The sequence below is a fragment of the Rhinolophus hipposideros genome, assembly GCF_964194185.1.
Source record: "Rhinolophus hipposideros genome assembly, chromosome: 24".
Classification (NCBI taxonomy): Eukaryota; Metazoa; Chordata; class Mammalia; order Chiroptera; family Rhinolophidae; genus Rhinolophus; species Rhinolophus hipposideros.
This window is the reverse complement of record NC_138070.1, coordinates 10,465,013-10,486,966: the sequence shown is the minus strand read 5'-3', so window position 1 is coordinate 10,486,966 and position 21,954 is coordinate 10,465,013. Positions and strand designations below refer to the sequence as shown.

Below are 21,954 nucleotides of genomic sequence, written 5' to 3'. Positions count from 1 at the left end.
CAACCTACCAACTTCACAAGGTATGGCAAAGGCTCTCCTCCTCCAGGAAGCCTTCTCTGACTCTACCGTGCCCTTTACGTAAAGTAATGGCATTCATGCCACATTCCATGTCTCCTCAACCAGATTGTAAAGTGTTGGAAAAGACGGCATCTCAGTGCCATAGCCGCCATCACAGAGCCTTACACACAGCTAAAAATAAATAAATGGTGACTGAAAGGGCGTATCCACAAGCAACAACCCAACTGGTGTGAGTGGTACCTTGTGGGGACAGAGTCCCAGAGAGGAGTTTCCAGGCTCTCGGCCTCACGTGGAAAGGTGCTGGCTCAGGTAGTAGATGGCCATCAGCTGTGACTCGTTGGCCATCAGCTGTTACCGGTTAGCCATTAGCCACTGATATAACCGCCGTGGCTACACTGGCAAAGGGGTTGGTTGCTTGGTTGGTTGGCTGGCAGAGAAGCGGACGGCAGATTGCGGCGGCTCCTGCTTCCTGTGTCTCCAACCCAGCCGCCAGCAAGAATACAGTGGATATCTATGACTCCGTGGGTGTTCCTTTTTGGCCCTACTATATCCTGCGTTCTTGGGCGGGCAGCGGGACCAGAGACCCCCACATGACACACCTCCTTTTATTTCCACTGCCCACCTTCCAGAGCTAACGATCAGTGAGACACCCAGAATGCACACATCGATGTGCATTAGACTTCCTGCATGTATTTCCAAACTGATTGAAATACATCTCTTTGTATATCTCTATACAACACAGGTTAATTATTTAAGCTAAATTATTTCAGTAAACATGAAATTTTCCATAAATATTCATTTAAATGAACTCCATTTTTCATGGCCAAAGAGCATGAGAACAGCACAAATGTTTTGCTGCAAAATGACTCAGGACGCAAAATATAAGAGAGTCCATGTCTCCTTTATGATGGAAACGAAGAATAACTACCCTATTTTAGCAGGTACTGTGTGATGACTCAGCAGTAGGCTCTAAAATTTAACACAAGTGAAAGCAGTGGAGATCACTTAGTGCTAATGAACTTGTGCTAAAGAAACAAACACATTCACGAGGGTGAAACACTGGTTCGGGCAGAGGGACCTGAACCAAACCCTAAAAGCGACCTAAAAGCGCTTAACAACATTGGCCAGGAGAAGCAAGAACAGATATCAAAGGGAGGTAGGAAAAAAGGCTGATTTTCCTCCAGAGCTCCAGATGTCTTTATCGCTGCCTAATGACAATTACACTCAACCAATTAAGACACCACTATGACAGTTGCTTTGTCGGTAAGCCTTTAGACTCCAATGTTGATGGCTCTCTAATTAGTGTCTGTGCAAAGTACAACTGCAACTAATATGTTAGATGAGGTAAGAACACTAAAGAAAAACAGAAGAAGAACGAAGCCTTTCCCAAATGAGTAAGGCTGTCCCAGCCCATGGCACGGGCCAGTGAAACTGTATGCTTTCTCGATCTTTTTTGTACGCTTGGCAAGGCTGAGTTTACCTCCAAACAAATAGGTCAGAGACCACAGCTGATTTTTTGTTGAAAGAATGGGAATAGAGCCTCTCTCAAGCGCGGCACGCCAGAGCAATTGTCAATTTAAAATGATTTACCACCAAAGAGCTTTCATTAACTAGTAAGTTTCCAATAAACAGACTACTTATTTGGACTAAAAGACCTGAAGATAAGGAAGGAAGAAACGGCAGCTAAGAACAACCTTTCCCCTTTCCTCTTGTATGAAGGTCTAGCAGAGCTGGGAGAGGTAGGGCCTTGGGTTCCCCTGCGCTTTCAGCTGCCAGAGTTTCTCTGCTAAAAACAATTTTCTCAAGGCTTTTCATAATAACCTGGGGGGAACATTTTGATTAAGAACGCTGGAAGTAAGGTTAAGTGACTTACCCATGGTCACAAGAAACATGTCAGTGGCACAGCTGGGATCAAAACTCCCCACGCTTTTCTCAATCTGCTGCTTCACCAAACAGCCACTCTGCCTCCTCAGATGACAGGCTCTTTAAACAAATATGGCTTTTAAGAACCATCCCCATTTAAGTGCAATATAAGGAATTTATTGTTTTCAATATTGTGACTCAGGCTTGCAGGACATAGCCCTGGACCCTAACTCATCAATCCTTCCTCTATATCGTCTCATGTGGAAGGCAAGACGCCAACACAAAAAGCTCAGTATGCTGGCAAGGAGTGCGGGCTGGGCAGATGCAATGGTGCCTCCCACACCTGCTTCACAGGTGATGTGGGAGGGCCTGTGGAATGGATGGTAAGACTCCACGCTCTATGGGGCCATCCTCACGCAGCCAGCCCCAAATGAAGTCACAGTTCTATTCTGATCGGGTACTCACAGCAGCGCAAAGGAGCTTTGTTATGAGGGCTCAGACCAGGAACAGCAAATGGTTTCTTTGCTGTGTCAAATCCAATACGTGGGTGGTGGCTGCCTACCGCCCTGTGTTGAGAAGAATTCTGAAGCTGTATTCCATCCAGCCCAGTGCAAAAATAAATGCTCTAAAGGTTACTGATGACCGTCAGTTTGGGAATGAGGAGTGGCAGCATACGTACACCTTACCTGTGCCCTGTATTAAACTCTGCCTAGCCAATTCCTAGTCATCCAACCAGACTCAGCAGAGAAGTCACTTCGCAGGAGAAACCCAGGCTGCCTCTTGGCCTGTCCAACGTGCCTCTCCCCAGTGTTTCTGTGCCCTGCTCTTCCCTACTCTAAGGTCTCCCACGCTGTTCTCTGACTGCCTAGAACTGGATCCCTCAGTCAGTCAGTGAGAGAGCAATGCATGTGTCTGCACTATTCATCTGTGCTTGTAAATGTGGACTGAATAAATCTACTGACTTATAAACTAGAAGATGGAAACGGTTTAAAGCCTACAAAGCTATTAGGCAGAGGCCCCTAAAAGTGTAGCGCCCACATTTCAAGAACATGTATGCCCTTAACACGTAGAGGTTTTAAGAACTATTCATGTACTCCATACTTTCTTTAGTAATACCAAAGATTACAAATCAATGAAATCAAGAGTATTTACTGTTTTCCATGAAACATGCCTGCGTGGTGTTATGCAATTAACAAAATGAACTCAATCCCGCAGAGCAGCCTGTGTGTGGAAATGCACTACTACAAACATCAAGTGCAGCTTAAGACACATCAATTGAGAAATAATGAACATCTTAATGGACCTTACGAGATACATGCACTGCACACTTAAAACTGTTTTCCATACATCTTGGTTAATCACAATCAATAGCGTCAGAGTCACTGGTGATTATGCAGAGTTATTGTAACTGTGGCCCTTCCCATTATTCCTTGGAGAACCAGAGATAGATAAATGCAGTCATGAGTTCACCAGTATTTCTTAAGGATATTCTGGAGCTCCTTCATTAAGGATTTAATAAATGCGATGCTCTCCTCTACTCTCTTATCAATATCTTACCTCAGACTTATTTACCAGAAGAGCATGTATACCTCAAAGCAGAAAATAAATAAATCTAAAAGTATTTTTAAAAAGAGGTCCCTAATGGGTAATGATCAAATTCCTTATGGGAAGCAGCCCGATGTCATAAAAAGCAGCAGCACAAAAATCGATCTAAACCAAGGTTGAAAGGAAAACTGTGAAGTTTTTTTTTTTTTTTTTTAAAGGAGAAAGAAAGCGTGTCCTTAGTAAGTATAAATGCGGGGTGACATTTGTCTAACGTAACTTTTATCACCAATTTGTATCTATAAAGCATCTGTTATCTCAAGAGCCTCCAAGTAATCCTAGATACTATACATTTTTTTATACATTCACATGAAACCATGATAGCAGAGTATTAAAACCACCATCCTGTGGTCCTCAGCTCCTGCCTAGAAAATATTTTTAAATTCAGGGCAAATATATAACATACTATTTCAGATTGAAGCAATATTTTTGTGTGGTACATGGTCAATACAAAGGCACATTTTTAATTACTGGGAAAAGTGGAGAAAAAAATGGCTCAGAGCAAGGTATTTCATGTTACCTCAGGTGCATGTCTATGTTTGAACTAATACTTTCTAACAGTTCTTAATTCTAAACAATGATAATGTTCCACTGGAAGTACTGACAGGCAAACGGAAGCAACCAGAGATTCAGAATTCAAATTTTACGTATACCAGGGGCGCCAAAAACACGTACACAAGTGAACACTTTGGTTAACGTTGCTCAAGCAGGAGTTTGCCATCATCAGAAGTGTCTGGACGCTGATGGTAACCACTTTGAGCACCTCTTGTCATTGCAGAAGGCAAACGTGACTTGTATTCATCTTTTGGTATCGATATATATTGAGTATTACAATTTTAATACAGTTTTTTCCTGTCTTAAAATGTGTGTACATTTTGTTGGCACCCTCTGTATAAACTAGAACCTCAAAATTTTGATTCATGTTTACAGACGACTGGAAACCCTGTCCAAGCTGTATGGACAGACAGAGCAAATCAAAATGAAAGCCAGAACGACAGCCACAGGTCACTGGGCTGCTAGAGAGAGGTGCTACAGTTATGTGTCTGTTTGGACACACTTGCCTCAAAGGGAATGAAGATGGATGAAAATGCATAAGAACAAAGGGGACAACAACATTTTTAGTGAAAAAAGAGAGCTGATATTTTGCAACATTAAACAACCACACATGGCAGAGGAGAAACATGAGTACAGCCACTGTTGCTTCCAGCCAAGGTGGGCAATGTACCCCAAAAAGGGAGATCACATCAGTAGAAAACAGGGGAGAAAAACATTTAGGAGTATTGAGAGAAACCTTGACAAACAAGGATGCTTGAGACCTTTTTAAACCCCAAGTCGGGGGAAGAAAGTGGTCCTCTAATGTAAATTGAAAAGTATGCTTTCTTATGCAAACTGAACCGCTGCAGACTTCTGAATCTTAAGCAACAGTGAGGAGGCGCGCGTCTATTGCAAAACACCACCATACTCCTGGGCATCTGATAAAAGCTTTTGGTGAGCTAATAGCTTAATGGTTAGCAGAGCTGGCACAAGGCCTCCTCTGAGCCCCAGGCTTGACTTTCTCCTGTTTCACCTGAGATGCTCTGCTTCACTAGGGTGGGAGCAAAGCAAATATACTTCTGGCAAATAAGACCTAGACCTACATCTCAGGTTTTATGATGGGACCTTTCTGAACTCATGATGTCATCTGGTTTCAGCACTCTCTACTTCTACAATGCAACCGGGGAACGAGAGAACAGACGAGGCATCACGGAACAGGACAGGGCGGCTTCCATGTCCTCAGCTCTTCTAGTCTTTGTCCTCAATGGTAAACGCAAAACTTGAAAAACATTCTAAAATGCTCAGAGCTGTCACCACCAAAGAAGCAAAATAAAACAAAGAAACAAAGCCATGCTTTCTAACCACTTATTACCAACAAACATTCTAGATAATGTCTCTGCTTCTAAATACAAGAAAAGCACATACTAAACCTCATTACATTTCAGGAGGGCTACAAGCTCACAGAGAAAATACAGCCAGAGGCTGAACTCGAGGGAAAGAGACAGGTGGCTTGTTGTTTAGAGATTGGTGGTTTTGGAACACAAATTTTTCTCAAGTTAAAGAAACGGGAAATTTTAGCTGGAAAATCAAAGTAAAGGTGTTTGAATGACTTAGTTACAGTTGAAGGAACTTCCACGTATCTAACCAGCAAAGAGAATAACTGGTTCAGGTACTTTCTGGGATGTTGCATAGGATGTTGCTCAGGGGCCAAATGATAGCAAGAAAGGCCAGATGAAGGGCCGGGGTAGGAGGCGGGGCCGGGGTGGGAGGCGGGGCCGGGGTGGGAGGCGGGGCCGGGGTGGGAGGCGGGGCCGGGGTGGGAGGCGGGGCCGGGGTGGGAGGCGGGGCCGGGGTGGGAGGCGGGGCCGGGGTGGGAGGCGGGGCCGGGGTAGGAGGCGGGGCCGGGGTAGGAGGCGGGGCCGGGGTAGGAGGCGGGCCGGTCCAGGAAGCTACCGTAAGGAAGCGCTGACAGTGCAGTTTTCATTCCACACACCCTTCCCTCCGAGTTTCCCGGTGTTAGGCGCTGAGCGTACAAAGATGCTCAATACACAGTCTCCATATTTTAGAAGGAAATCAACTACTGCCAAGAGACGGAAGGGGACGGGCCAAGAAAAGGTCACTGGTCTGTGACACGTGTGACCCGAGAGTGTAGCTCAGAGGGCTGGGATGGAAGCCCGATGGCAGGAGGTTAAGTTGGGGATAGTAAAGTAGAGAAGTGTATTGTCTGGTTATTTATGGGCCCAATAGGAAGAAAGAATGAGGAGCCAGAAGAGCAGGCTTGAGGGACGGTTTGAAGACTTCAAACCAAAAAGTTAAATTGGAAAGAAGTTATAGGTTATGAAGGCACTTTAAAATACTTTCTTCACCTGGAAAGTCTAAAAATTCATTCCCCTAAATCCAGTAATTCCACTTACAGGACTCTAGCCTAGGAAAATAATTAGACTAAGGGAGGACAATGGAAGAAGTTGAACTCTATGCTATGCACTCGCGTGGAACTCACAGTTTCTACAATAAATGTTTTATTATTTTTAAATAAAGACTTGTAGTACAAAAAAGGGAAAAAACCTCTATACAGAAAATATTCATATTATGTAATAACAAAACACAGGAAATGACTTTAATGTCCATTACTAGGGAAATGAATAGGAAAATTCGGGTATAATTATACCCTCGGAGCTTTTGCAACAAATCAAAGAAAGTAATGAAAAGCATGTAATAACATGAAAAAAAATCTCTTCAGTATAGTGAGGGGGAGAAAATGGTCAACAATATAATGTAGGCTGTGATTACATTATGTGAACATTAAAAAAAAAAAAAACACAAAAAAACAAAAAAAAAACTACTGAAAAATAAACCACACCCACCAAAACCCGTAACAGGGGTTGTGCTGGCCTGCGAGGATTTTGGTGGCTTTCTCTCTCCACTTGCTAACAGTTTTGCAAAACCAACATGGCTTTACTGCTGCTTTTAGTTTTAACAGACAGATGCATGCCACAAAAGCAAAACCAAAATGACACTGGAAGAGAGCAGCTGTCAGAGAGGCAAAGGAGGGCTGGAGAGGGCAGCCCTGCACCTGGCTCTGTGTGGGGGACACTGTCAGAGCCCAGCGGGCCAGTGCTGGTCCTGGTTCATTGGACCTCTCTGAGCCTCAGTTTCCCACCCAAAAAGAGTGTTTTAGAACAGATAACCTCTAAAGTTACTTCCGGGTTTAAAACTGTATGATTCTAAGTAGGAGAAAAAAACAACTCAGAAATCAGAGAACAGAGAAGAGAAAGGCCGTATTTCTCTAGTTTTCCCCATAATGCAGTGTACAGATGGGGGGAAGGGCAGTCTCTATAAGCACTACAGGCATTTAATGAACTATTACGTACCATCTCCAGTTTTAAAAGATGCTTACAAACTAGAAAGAAAATATATGGCTGTAAAGATAAAAATTCGCTCAACGTTAAACAACAATATAAATCAAAAATGTTTGGATGAAGCTGTGGGACCACATGATTAGCTGCCTGATAAGCTGCAGGAGCTATGACAAGGGTGGACACTGGTGTGGGGTCATAGGGGTTCACAGGCTACAGTGCTATATACCCCTACGGGAGGGGACAAGACTCAAGCTGCGCCTTAAAGAACGGGGACTGGGTTTCTTTTGGGGGTGATGAAAACGTTCTGGAATTAGATAATGGTGGATGAGTACACCACCTTGTGAATACACTACAAATCACTGACACAATTTAAAAGGGTGCATTTGATGGTATGTAAATTACATTTCAACGTAAAAAAAGATGTGGTCAGAGGCAACTAAGTAGAACAGTGTGGAGAAAAATGAAAGGTATACCAAGGAGAGTAGTAAGGAGAAAGGTAGGTTGGAAACAAATTCCAAAGGGCTCGGAATGTCAGGAAAAGGTAACTGGAAACCATCATCCATGGATAGTAAGGGAAGCAAAGACTCCTGGACCAAAGTGCGAAGGATCAAAGCTTTGAGAATTATGTGTTTCCTCTGCTGGTAAAACAAGCCTCGGGTAAGCAGGGGCCAGGTCCTGTTCATCTGACAGGCATAAGAGTGTCTCAGGTGAGTTTATGAGTGAAGGAGCATTTGAAGGTTACTCTGAGTCTGTGTGAAAAGAACAACAAGGAAGAACCGAAACAGGGTCAATTGTAAGACAAACTGTAATAAAAATTAGTCTAGGCCTAAGCCACATGACTCTACAGCAGGAACATTTACACAGAGGATTAAAACGATAGAAAGAAGCAAGAGATTTCCCAAGAGCCTTCCTCTCTGTCAACGATATGAAATATATTTAATAGGTTTAAATGCAAAAATGTTACATAATTCAGCTCTAGCTATACAAAACTTAATTCCACTTGTGTAAAGAAATGGAGAACCAAAGGGAAGACAAATAAGAAACGCAAGATAAGCAGAAGAGAAAGAAATGATGAGGTGGCCACTGTCTCTTTAAGAAGCTCCTTGGAGATACAGAACCGTAGAAAGCCTGGTGAATACAACATTGATTGGGAATGAGGTAACCACAAACACCGCCGTCTCAAATGAAAAGGGATTCAAGATCTGACCCAGAAAACAAGCATCGTAACCACCAGATAAAATTTTAATGATAAACACAAGATGCTCCACATACAAGTAAGATATGAAGTCTCTGATGTTAGGCCACAAACATAAGGTTCTCTTAGAAAGCGGAGCTGGAGGAGCCTCGCTGACCCACAGATCAAGTTTCATCTTATCGATCCACAAAACTCTGCCATCGCTTTGCTTTGTGCTGGCATAACCTGAAATGGTGCGCACACTTCAAGGGAACACAGCGGCAGGGGAAAGATGTGGCATCTGGACTCGTGGCCAGCCTGCCTTTTGTGGGGTCCGTGTCCAGATAAAAGATTCATAATTGGCTTCCAAGATTAAAGTCTCCTTTCTTTCTAATTTCTTTTATGACTCTTAGTCCAATGTCCTCAAAGGTCTCCTGCCACACTAGGAGACCCCTTTAAGCTAGAATAATGTGAGTCCCTTGTTTAGTTTCCACGGAATCTCAGAATTAGTGGGAGAAAAGGACCTTACACATCGTGAGCTCTGAGGCTCACACTCGAGCAGTGGAAGGCAGAGCCTAAAGCCGTACTGGTAACTGGATGGACAGAACTCCAGACTTCTGATCCATTAATCTTTCTAAAACAAGAGCTCGACAGCACTCCCAAGAAAGACATTAATCTCTAAATTGTGGCCAGCAAAACAAAAGCTAACGAAAAGTATTCCTACTGAGAATACCTTGTTTAAAGTCAAAGTACCTTTTCGTAGGCATTGTATCCCACAAAACATCAGACTAATAGGACTATTTGGAATTTCAATTCAAATGGTGCTCTTTAAGGAATGCTTCTTAAGGAAAGAGTTTTCTCTAAAGAAAAAAAGCACCGACTACTAAATCAAGTCCAAGGTTTATTTCTGTTTTCCTCCAAGCAGGACCTGTCTTGGGTGGCTCACTCCAAAGCCAACCCAGACTTGGAAGTTTCAGTGTCCTGGTCTCCACTTTACACCATTAAGAAAGAATACAACTTGAGACTCTAGTTCAAGAAATCTTCATCCAAAAAGAAAATTTATCTTATTATACTCTCAAGAAATAGATGAACACATCCCAGTAGTAAAGTATGAAGAATTCATGAAAGTGGTTTTTGGAACAGAAGCCAGGGGAATCTACAGAAGCTCAAATTAAATTTCTCGGCCACAGAGACAAATAAAAAGCCCATTTCAGGTCAAGTTGAACCGCGAATCCGTACTGTGTGATGGGGAAGGAAGACTGTGTGTGGCCAAAGCCTTTCCTCATAACAAAAGTTTCAGCACAAGAGAACCAGAACAGGACCTCTCTGTGCCAACACTTCTTATTCTTGCTTGACTTTTTTATGTCTTCATAAAATCCAAACTCTTTGCCTTAATGAAAATCTAACTGAACACGCCACGAGAGTGATTTAAAAGCTAGGACAGACGGGTTGAGACAAATGGATTACACATCTGCTCGACAACATTCGCTTCTCACCACTAACTACAGAGCTCTCAGGCACTGAAGGACACAATCCTCTCCAACGCGGGCCACAGAAATACATGGAAGGTGCGTACTCTCACGGGAAGATAAGGCCACGGGGATTTGGAGGGGTGGTACGTGAAAATGGAATGACCTCACGACCAAGGGCACGAAACGAAAAATTGTGTTTGCTTACCCAGCAATGACAACGCCGTCGTGAGAGTGCACGTCACACAAAACTGCATCGGGAATGTGTTCCAGCTCACTCACGGCACCCTTGCGATTCTGAGTAAGAGAAAGGGGATGCGGGTTATACTATTCTTGGGGTAGGTGGGACACACAGCATTTCCCTTTCACCAACATGCCATAGCGAGTTTTTACAGCAGGTACTGTGTTCTGACTTACCTGGACATTCAAAAGGACAAAGACAACAACTAATATGTTAAGCTATGAACATTTACGAGTTACCACACACATGAACAGCACTGAACTAGAGGGCACGGGTATGTGTGGGAGGCTGTCCCTGTCCCGAGGGGATTACAGGACATAAAGGAAACATGGGACACAAAAACTACAACCCACAGAAGGCCGGTAGTACCTGAAGAGAAAGTACTTAATGATATTTCACCTGTTGACAGCCCTTATAAACAACCCTCAGAATAAAATGAAAAAGTATACACAAAGGGGAAACATCAGGATGGGGAAAAGGATGGAGGAGACATTATTTCTGACTGAAGGTCAGATGTTCCCAGGAACAGTATTTAAAGGAACCCTAAAACCCAGAACATTGATTGGTCCTGAGAAGGGAACCAGGTGATAGGTGGAAAGAGGCAAAAGGAAAATGTAGCTTCAACTAAATGCCCTTTTGTGACTTTCGAATTATTTGTGCCATGACAATTATGATCTATGCAAAATATATACATAAAACATTTATTTTTAAAATAAAAATAAAGGGGAGCTAGAGGAACAGAAAGTACTTACATGTGGGATGTCAGGAAGAGTGAGAATAGTTAAGCCGAAAGTAAGCATGTAGAATAAAGGTATTCAAGAATACCAAGGAATCCCTAATTTCAGCTTTGCTGGACTGGGCCAAGGATTAGAATAGTGTGTAAGTGCCAAGTACAATTGTTAGCACATAGCAAGTGTTCAATAAAAGGCAGCTACTATTATTACTATTTATATTACTAGCAGGCAGATAATGACATCCATTCCATTAAAACCGACAGTTATTAAGCAGCTACATTCTAGGCACCGTACAAGATAATCTGCATGATGATCTCACTTAATTCGAAGGCCAAGTCCACGGCTGAGAGACAAAACGACACAGCCAAGTGGAGCTGCCCTGCTAGTGGAGAGTATGGAAGGGAAGGACTTGGGAGTCATCTTTTGGAGGGCCACAGCCCAAATCACAAGAACAGCAAAGCTCTTCTGAGAGATGAGGTACTGAGAGAAAAGGAGAGGGCCTAAGAGGAAAGCCTGTGTGCTTATGGCATTTACTAAGTTCCGTCATGTGGTCCCCACCCCGCCACCCACCTGGGCTCCAACCCTACACTGGTCTTAGAGAAATACTAGAAGGCCGGAGTGAAAAGGGTTTATGCAAACACAAGGAAAAGCCATATTCGTCACTACAACCAGCTCATCAACTAGTTTGTACATTGGCTCCGAATTGCAGGTCCACGTAAGTTCATGCATTTATAGAGCAACCCCCTTCTCGGGGTCCCCAGACCGCATCACCCGCCCAGGGCATCCTGAAGTCGAGCACGAAGAGCACCAAAGCACAGTATCTGCACTCAAAGGCCGGTGGGCTTCCACGGCCAGCACTGACTGAGCACTGGCCGTGGGCCCTGCTCTGCAGGAGGAGCAGCAGATGTGTCATTGAGTCGTCCTCCCCATAGCCTTCTGAGCGGGGCTTCTCTGAGCCCACTTCACAGATGAGAAAACAAAGGCACACAAAAGTAAAGCAACCTTTCGTGTTCGGATAGGGCTTTCTGGCATCACAACAAGAATCCCACCATTAGCGTCCCACCACTACCGTCATTTAGTATTTCACATAATGCAGGCCTCACTGGTGACAGTGTCAGGAGACAGGCCCGAGACACTCCAAAGGGAAGCCTCCCTCACAGTCCGTCAGCAGTTTGACTCCACTTGATTCAATCAACAACCATGCATGGATCATTTACCAAACACACGGCTTTGTGCTTGTTAGAGAAAAATAATAAATAGATGTTCAGTGAAAGTGCATGTAACCTGTATATTGTTATCAAGGGCCAGGAGCTATGAGGTGGGTCTTTAAACCCCTCACTTCTGTCATCTCCAGCCCAGAGGAGGAAGATGTACCTGCCTCCCTCCCTCCCTTTCTCTCATACCAAAGAGAAAACAAGGACATAGTTGCTGCTTTCTATCTCCGGGGCCGACAATTCTGAATGCGAGCCAGGACATGTGGAAGACCTCCAGCTCTCATACCCACAAATCTCAAAAGTATCCCTCCTTCCCAGACAGAAAGGTCCTCGGTACTGCCGAACTCTCGGGCTTTCCTTAATGACAGCCCCTTCTACCAGGGTTCAACCCTCCGCTGTCTGACCCTGCCCGTCTAAGCCCCTTTGACGATCCCTCATGCCTGCCTCCCACTCATGCCCCTCACACAGACCTACTCAAGCACTACAAGCAAGACGGCTACCGGGGCCTCTCCACGAGTTTCTTACCCGCTGGGGATGCGAATGGGAGTCCAGTGGGGTGCTTACGTAGTGGTGGTGTCTTAATGGCGCGAGAAAGGACAGCTGTGCTAATTCTCCTTAGAAAGGTGGCTCTCAACCAGGAGCAAGGTTGCCCCCCAGGAGACATCAGAAGACATCTGAAGACGTGTTTGGTTGTGACAGCAGGGGCAGGAAGAGGATGTGGCTGGTATCTACTGGGCAGAGGCTACGCACGCTCGCTGCTCAACACCCTGCAGCAAAGCACAGGACAGCCCCCGCCAAAAAGAACTGTCTGGCCCCACAGGTCGCTAGTGCTGGGGTTAAGAAAGCCCGAATTGGAGAACCGCTGCTCTTATTAACTTTGCTAGAAACTGCGTGAGGTTGCCCAGATCAAGAGTATGGGTCACTAATCAGGTGATGAGGTGACTGGGGACAGACATGCACACAGGCAATATGCCACCATCAGTAATGAGCAAACGCTTGTTAATCTCAGAGTCTATTAGCCCTGACCCGGACAGGACAGGACAGAGTATGGCTCTGTCCCCTCCAGACAACGGAATATCCCGCTACCCAGGTGGGAGGAAAGGCGGCCAGCACACGGCTATCTCGTCCTGCCTCGAGCAGCTTTATGTAACACTGTTCCTGACAGTTATTTCCTACAGAAACACTTCCCTGTGCAAATTCTTAGCTGTGATCTAATATTTCCGTACAGATTTTGAAGTGATAAATGTGATGGAAGCCAGCCAATGGGTTATGTGAGGGAAGAGGAGACAGGACTCAGAGACGTTTAATAACCTCCCCTTACACTGACTGGAAACAGGCTCTTCGGCTCCTCTCGTGCATTCAGGTGGTCCTGGTGCTTTCCTGGTCCACCCAGGGAGACAGCGCGAGTGGAAGGGTGCTGCACTGACTACACCAAAGACCCGACGCAGCTCGCCCTTCCTCTCCTGCAGAAGGACAGGATGCTCCCCAACGGTGTGACTGGGGATGGTGAACAAAGTGGGCAGCAAGTCACCCAGAGCGGAAGGGACGCTCACCACACTCATCTCTCTTTGCTGCTGGCAGTTCACCTCAGGCTGCAACCGGAAGGGCCCGGTGTTCAATCCAGGCTTGGATTCCCCTGTCCTGGCAGGCTACTCTTCTACAGGTAATGAGTGATCCTGGCCATGGCCTACCTTCCAGTTGGTTCTTAACATGTGTTCCCTGGCTCGGCACTCTCGGAAGATGAGCTTCCAGCAGGAATAGTCAGAGATGCTGCTCTCAGGAAGGTGCCCTTCCTGCTGGCACAGCCGGTACCACAGCACTTCATCTTCAGCAATCACCTTCCACGTCTTGCTCACCTAAAACAGCAGAAGTGACACAAATGTCAAAGTCTGCAATTAGAGAAGCCCCTTGTCATCCAAAAATCAATCAACACCTTTATTATTGCCCTGGGTTTATGGCAGTATAAAATGCCTCATTAACAAAACACTCGGAGGTGGAAAAAAAAAAAAAAACAAGCAAATGTTTCCAATTTTATCTTTCAAGATTTCAAAATTGTTGTATTACCATCTCACATTACATTTTAGACTATTTGTTAAATTATTATATAACATATAAGAGACAAAAGTACACAAATACATAAAAGGCAAAAAATACACGTAACATATTTATAGACATACAATCATATATTGCTCTTCAGAACAGAATCACTTTACTTTTTAGCAACAGGCACTTGTATTTCCATCTTAAAGAGTTGGAGACCAATGGCCTCTGATACAAAGAACTGTAATAAAATAAATATCCATAACTCAAAACGTCTGCTGTATAAGAAATTCAAATTTATATTAAGTGTGAAAACTTAAAAGATTTTAAATGTGTAGATTAAAAATTTTTTACCAGAAAACTCAAGCTGTTAACCAGGACTGTAAGGTCTGATATGGTGAAATTCATGTTATGTCTGGACTGAATTTCAAATCCCAACAGTATCCGGAGGAAATGGCCGTTTTAGCTATTAGTGCTTTGTCTTCCAACCCTAACTTAGGGGAATGATGGATTTACTTCCTCACAGGATAACGTACAAAGTTGAGCAGACTGAAAAAGATGAACTCTGATGGCAAGATGAGAAACTGATCCAGGAGGCCCACATGACCTGGGGTCTGCAATGCATCCGACTCACTTCTCATCAAGTACAAGTTGTGACCAGTGGTTTACAGTAACCTGTGCTCTTAACACTCCCTTGGGGCCACGTCAAGACATGAAGTACACACAAAAGAAGAGAGAACATGAGACAAAAGAAGAGAGCACACAGCATGTGCATGGCAGATTCTCATTGCAAGAGTATGCCTTGTTTGGTAAAGAACTGACAGGGAGTTAACTTTTGGAACCACAGAGCAAAGAACTCCAAAAATCTGCTCCTCCAGAAAAGCAAATTGAATGCTGCCCAAAATTACCAAAATCAACTTTTTCAGAACTCTCGAAATCAAAGGCTTGGAACATTCTGAGGAGCATTTATTCAAGAAAAACGGCAGAATCTTGATAAGAAGTGCAACTTTTGTTTTGACTTAACACTAATCCCATCCTCCTCCTGCAGCTCCATGGTAGTCTTGAAAATCAACAGCCTTGCAACTATGGTAGCTGTACAAACCAGCAGCTATAAACCCACTGGAGGGGCCAGATGGGTTTGCAGCTCCCCAAAAGTGCCATCCCCAGAGAACTGTCACCATCTGACCCATCTGGCAGCTTGCTGAGAAGCTCTGTTCTGGAGGATTGTCTTTATCTGACCTGACTCAGGGCTTGGATCTGTCCTATCTCTAGGGCATTTGTCAAAAACAATTAAGGGACAACTGTTGAACACTGCAGCTGTCCAAGTCAGCATTACCAATCGGGGCTAAAAAGAGAATGACCGAAAGGCTTACAAGGAAAACCTGGGGAATGGGGTGTCCCTAGCGGGCTTTAAAAGGCTCCAATATATTTCTGGGAAATCGAGAACACCATGGGCATGTGTAAGACTGTGTGTGTGCTCAGCAGAGACCTGAGAAGGCCCTGATCTCTCAACTCTGGCAAACCTTGAGGCTCCATATAAGCAGGAAGTAAAGGCGAAAGCAGAGTTGTAAACTGTTGGCATGTTGAAGGCATGCCCCAATATACAGAGTGTACCTCAGCAAGAGACTTATTGGTTCAATGCATTTAAGGAAATCTCTGTCCAATCACTAGCTAACCACTAAGCTAAATGAGCAGACTTCAGTGGTCATACATGACAAGAAGTAAAAACCAGAGAATTAGTCCAGAAAAGCCATTAAACAAAGAGCAGTAATAACAAAAGTAATAACAAATGAACTCTCTAGAGGGGGGAGAATCTGATTTCCAGACCTGTCACATTATTTTAAAAGACCGGTTTTTAACAAAAAATTAGGAGACACACAAAGAACCCGGAAAGTATGACCATATACAAAAAGAAAAAGCAGTCAATAGAACTGTCCCTGAGGAAGCCCAGATGTTAGAATTACTAAACAAAGACTTTAAATTAACCGTTATAGATATGTTCAAAAATACTAAAGGAAAGCATGTCTGAACAATGAAGAAAGGTATGAGCAAAATGTCTCACCAATTGGAGCATACTGATAAAAAGATATAAATTATTTTTTTTAAAAATCAAGAAGAAATTTTAGAGTTGAAAAGTACAATAATGAAAACAAAAATTTCACTAGAGGGGCTCAACAACAGATTTGAGCTATCAGAAGAATCAGCAAGCTTAAGGTCAATTAAGATTATTCAGTCCGAGAAAGAAAAAAAAAATGAAGGAAAATTTAAATACACAAACAAACAAACCAGAAAATGAACAAAATTAACCAAGCCTCAGAGACCTGTGGCACACCATCCATGTGGACCAACGTAGGCAATTATGAGAGTTTCCAGAAGGGAACAAGGGAAAGAAAGGGGTAGAAAGAATATCTAAAGAAATAATGGTCAAAAACACCCTAAATTTGATGAAAAACATTAATCTGCCACATCAAAGAAGCTCAACAAACTCCATGAAGGATAAAGTCAAAGAGATGCACACCTAGACATACGATGGTTACACTGTTGAAAGCCAAAGAGAGAATCTTGAAAGCAACAAGAGAAAAAAAGACCTATTATGCACAGGGATTCTATCCTTCTCATCAGAAATCATGGAGGTCAGAAAGCATTGGGATAGCATATGCAAATTGCCAAAAGGAGACTGTCGACCAATAACTGTATATCCAGCAAAACTATCTTTTACAAATAAAGGAGAAATTAAGCTATTTCCAGATAAACAAAAACTAATTAATCAGCACATTTGCCCTGCAAGAAATACTAAAGGAAATCCTTTAGGCCGAAATGAAAGGCTACTAGATAGCAACTCAATCCACAAGAAGAAATAAAGTACACTAGTAAATGTCACCATAGGTAAATATAAAAGACAGCATAAATGTATTTTGGCTTGCACATTTTTTTTCTGTCTAATTAAAAAGACAACTGCTTGAAGCAAAAACTGTGTTGATGGGCATATAATACATAAAGATATAATTTGCATGAAATAACAGTACAAAGCAGAAAAGGAACAAAGTTATATTGGAGCAGTTTTGTTATACTATTGAAATTAAGTTGGTATTAATCCAAATTAGATTGTTTTAAGATGTTAATTGTAATACCTATGGCAATCATTAAGAAAAAAACTTCAAAAAACATGGTAAAAGAAATAAAGGAATTAAAATGGTATGCTAAAAAAAAGTCTATTTAAAACAAAAGAAGGCAGTAATACAGGAAAAGAGAAACAAAAAAGACGTAAGAAATACAGAAAACAAATAGTAAATGGCACACATAAATGCTCCTTTATAAGTAATTACATTAAATGTAAATGGACTAAGTATTCCAATCAAAAGACAAATTGGCAGAATAAATAAACATAGCCTAACTATATGCCATCTACAAAAGACATAATTTAGATTCAAACAAACAAATAGGTTGAAAGTAAAAAGATGAAAAAAGATAAACCATGCATATAATACTCAAAAGAGAGCTGGAATTTATATACTAATACCACATAAAATGAACTTTAAGACAAAAATTGTTACTAGATTAAAAGGATATTTTTGTAATGAGGGTCAATCCATCACGAAGATATAACAACTATCAACACATTAACTTAACAACAGAGCGGTGAAATATGTGAATCAAAAACTGATAAAAGTAAAGGAAGTAATGGCCAGTTCAACAATACTATTTGGAGACTTTAACACTTCACTTTTAATAATGAATAGAATAACTAAGGGGAATATCCACAAGGATATATAAGAATTGAACAACAGTATAAACCAACTAGGCATAAGAGACATCCATAGAACACTCTACCCAACAACAGAGTGCCTGTTCTTAAGTGCAATGGAACATTCTTCAGGACAGACCATATGCTAAGCCATAAAACAAATGTCAATAAACTTAAAAGGACTGAAGTCATACAAAATGTTCTCTGGCCACAATACAATGAAATCAGAAATCAATAACAGAAGTAAGTAAATTTGGGAAATTAAACGCTACATTTCTAAATAACCAATAGGTCAAATAAGCAATTGCAAGAGAGACTACAAAATACTGTGAGATGACTGAAAACAAAAATGGAACATACAAAACTTATGGGACACAGTGAATGCAGAGCTTTGAGGAAAATTTATAGCTGGAAATTCCCATATTGAAAAACATCTCAGATCCATAACCTAGCCTTCCACCTTAAAAAACTAGAAAAAGAGAAAACGAAACCCAAAGCAAGCAGAATGAAGAAAATAATATAGATTACAAAAGAAATAAATGAAATAGAGAAAACTCAAGGAAATTAAATTGGTTCTTTGAAAGATCACCAAACCTGACAAACCTTTAGCCCGACTGACCAAGGAGAAAAAGAGAAGATTCAAATTACTAACATCAAGAATGAAAGAGAAGCCATCACTAGTCACCACTAAAATGAAAAGTATTACAAGGGAATACTATGAACAATTATATGCCAATAAATCAGACAAGCTAGATGAAATGGATACATTCCTAGAAAGACACAAACTACTGAAACCAACTCAAGAAGAAACAGAAAATCTGAAAAAAGACCTATAACAAGTAAAGAAGTTTAATTAACAATTTTAAAGCTTCACATAAAGAAAAGTCCAGGCCTAGATGGCGGCACTGGTGAATTCTACCAAATGTTTAAAAAAGAATTGACAGATGACAATCATTCACAAATTCTTACAAAAAATAGAAGGGCGAACACTTTCCAACTCATTTGAGGAGGCCAATTTTACCCTAATACCAAAACCTGACAAAGATATCACAAGAAAAGAAAACTACAAACCAATATCCCTTATGAATATACACAAAAATCTCCAACAAAATACTACCCAACTGAATCCAGTAATATATGAAGAAGATTATGTGCCATGACCAAATGCAATCTAGCCCAGAATGCAAGGTTGGTTTAACATACAAAAGTCAATGTAATATATCACATTACTTCCATAAAGGACAAAAGCCACATGAAGTTCTCATCAATTTTTTTAAAAAACTGTAAAAATTAAAAAAACAGTAAGAGAGTTCTTTATATTCAAAATAAATCTACACTCTACAAAAAAAAAAAAAAAAATCATGGCATGGCAAAGTTCCTTTACATAATAACTTCCCCAAGGACACCTAAAGCGATAGGGATATATATAGTTTGGTAACATTTTCAGAAACATGTCTTTATGATTGCCTCCATTATTCAAGAAACAGAGTGATGTAATAGAAAACCAGTTACACTGTGGAAAAGAAACCCAGACTGTAGTGCCAGGTCTTTCACTCACTAGCTATGCTACTATGAGAAGGTCACTAAGCTTCTCTGCGCTTCTTTCCTCTGCTGTGAAAGGGTTGGGGGGGGTGGGGGGTCAAATCCTAAAACGTCCTTTACAACACTAAATTCTATGACCCTGCGGCCTTCATTTCCTCATCTTTAAAATGTGAATAATCATACCCCAACAGCAACAGAGCTGCTGCGTACTACCTCAGTCAAAGAGGTCACAGAAAAATACATGTAATTCTTTCCACATATGCCACATACTACTACAGACCGCTACTGATAGCACTACAGAATATACAAATACCTTATTACGAAATTATGTTGCTCCGAATATTACTTTAAATAAGGAAGCCATTAGCTTCCTTGTAATTTTAATAAAGAACATTTATCGAATCTATGAGGAGTTCCTACTTGCTTCATGGCAGCACATAGAGGCTAAAACTTACCAAGTAAAAATTCATTAGCATCCAAGACCTCAGCTTGTTTCAGTCTCAAAACGTCTGATTTCCTATCGCAAGCAAACTGCATTACAAATAATCATTATTACAATACCTTACCACCAACAGTACGTCAAAGCAATACTGACCAACAGGGCATTCTGATGGTACGTTCAAGTTCTGGCTTCCTCAGTACCGTTCCTGCTGTATATGAGGACATGCAAGCTCTAGGAGTGACAGTCGCTTCACCTACGTCACCTGCTCTGGAGGCATGGACGTGTTGCATGGAATGCACAGCATCACAACTGTGACCAGGTAGCGTAAAGAAATGGAAGGCTTCTGTCACTTCTGTGAACCCAAGTGTCACGTGGAAATGCAGAAGGTGTCACACTGGCTCAAATTTTCAATGGTTTAGAAACTTGAAAAATAAGAGGGGTCTTGGAGATCAACCAGGCACATTTCCCCACTGCAGGAGGGGTCCTCACAGCGTGGCATCCTGGCCGATGGAAGGCTTCTGGTGAGGAGCTGACCTCCCGAGTTAGTCTGATTCACTGCAAGACACTCTATTATAAAGTACTTCCTTCCATCGGTTAGAAGATGGATTCCACCTATGGCCCTGACTTTTGCCCTCTTGAAAAAAAATCTATTCCCTCTTCCCCCAACGGCTCTTCAAATGGCTGAAGACCGCCATCACGTTTCCCCTTAGCCATTTCTTCATTGGTCTAAATACTACCCATTTCCTCCAACTAACTGTCACAGGACAAGTTCCCATACCCATTAGCTCTGAATATCCCCTCATATTTCTGCAAGCGCAATGTCCTTCTTCAAATGTGGTGCTCGGGACCAAACAATACCCCAAATATGGACTGTCAAGTACCATGAACAGAAGGATTCTATCAGACACTAACTTGCTACCTCACTGGTAGATGATATCATCATGGCTACTGAACTAACGGTCCACCAAAGCCTCTGGAGTCTGTTTGCTTAATTAACTATTTAAGGCAAATGACAAGGCATAAAGAATATTACAAACAGCCAGGGACTCACCAACCCGCTAAGAAATAAAATATTACTGATAAGCTTAAAACTCCTATGCATCTGTCAGTGTCCCCATCCTCATGCCCCCAAAGTTGGCGTTTATCAGTCTGCGTGAGTTTTGTTTGTTTTTCGGGTGTTTTTTTTTTAAAAAAGAGCTGGGTTTTTTTGTTTGTTTAACTAGGGGATATTGGGGAGTAGTGTGTTTCTCCAGGGCCCATCAGCTCCAAGTCAAGTCATTGTTTTCAATCTAGTTGTGGAGGGGCCATCAGCTCACTGGCCCACGTGGGAATCGAACCGGTGACCTGGGTGTTATAAGCACTGCACTCTAACCAACTGAGCCAACCGGCCGCCCCCTCTGTGTGTTTTTTTAAACACGAATTGCAATTAGAGAAAAAAAAAGTCCCCATTTCTTACTTTCACAGTTTGATTATTTTTAAAACTAAATTCTTAATTTAATAAACATTCCATTTTAAATCCAGCTCATTGCGCCCCACCCCCACCCCATATTTTATATCATCTTTGCATCTCAACTCTGTCATCCTTTGCATTAGCTACTTCTCCCATATGTAAGTCACCTGCAAAATACAGTCTGTGGGCCTTCGCATCTTAATTATTTTACAAAAACGTTAACGAGGATGGGGCGGACGACAGAGCCTGTGGCAAACCACTGCCGCACCCCGCCCCCGCACGTTGACAGGGGTCCATTAAGCAGCCCCACTGGGCATGGCCATGGCATCAGTTACAAACCCACCTAACCACACTGCCATCCCACTTCACCATCTTTGCCATAACGGCGTCCGGGAAACCAACCCTCATCTGATCACAAGTGAGCAGGCAATAAAAAATGGGGTAATGACTCACTATCACTGGGGTTCCAGTTCTGACGAGACAGAACACTGGTTTCAGTTTTGGCATGCCTGCTCCACAGCTGAGCC

At 42.3% G+C, this 21,954-nt stretch overlaps 1 protein-coding gene across 2 annotated transcripts in view; it reads right to left on the bottom strand.

The window, feature by feature from the left end:
* The window catches only part of FBXW8 (F-box and WD repeat domain containing 8), a 109,101-nt gene that overhangs the window by 66,311 nt on the left and 20,836 nt on the right, over positions 1-21,954 (bottom strand). For both annotated transcript variants that reach the window (XM_081036816.1, XM_081036817.1), the window contains exons 3-4: positions 13,900-14,064; positions 10,228-10,316 (exon numbers count right to left, since the gene is read on the bottom strand). In XM_081036816.1, the coding sequence (XP_080892942.1) occupies positions 10,228-10,316; positions 13,900-14,064 (254 nt within the window). The remainder of the gene's footprint in view (positions 1-10,227; positions 10,317-13,899; positions 14,065-21,954) is intronic.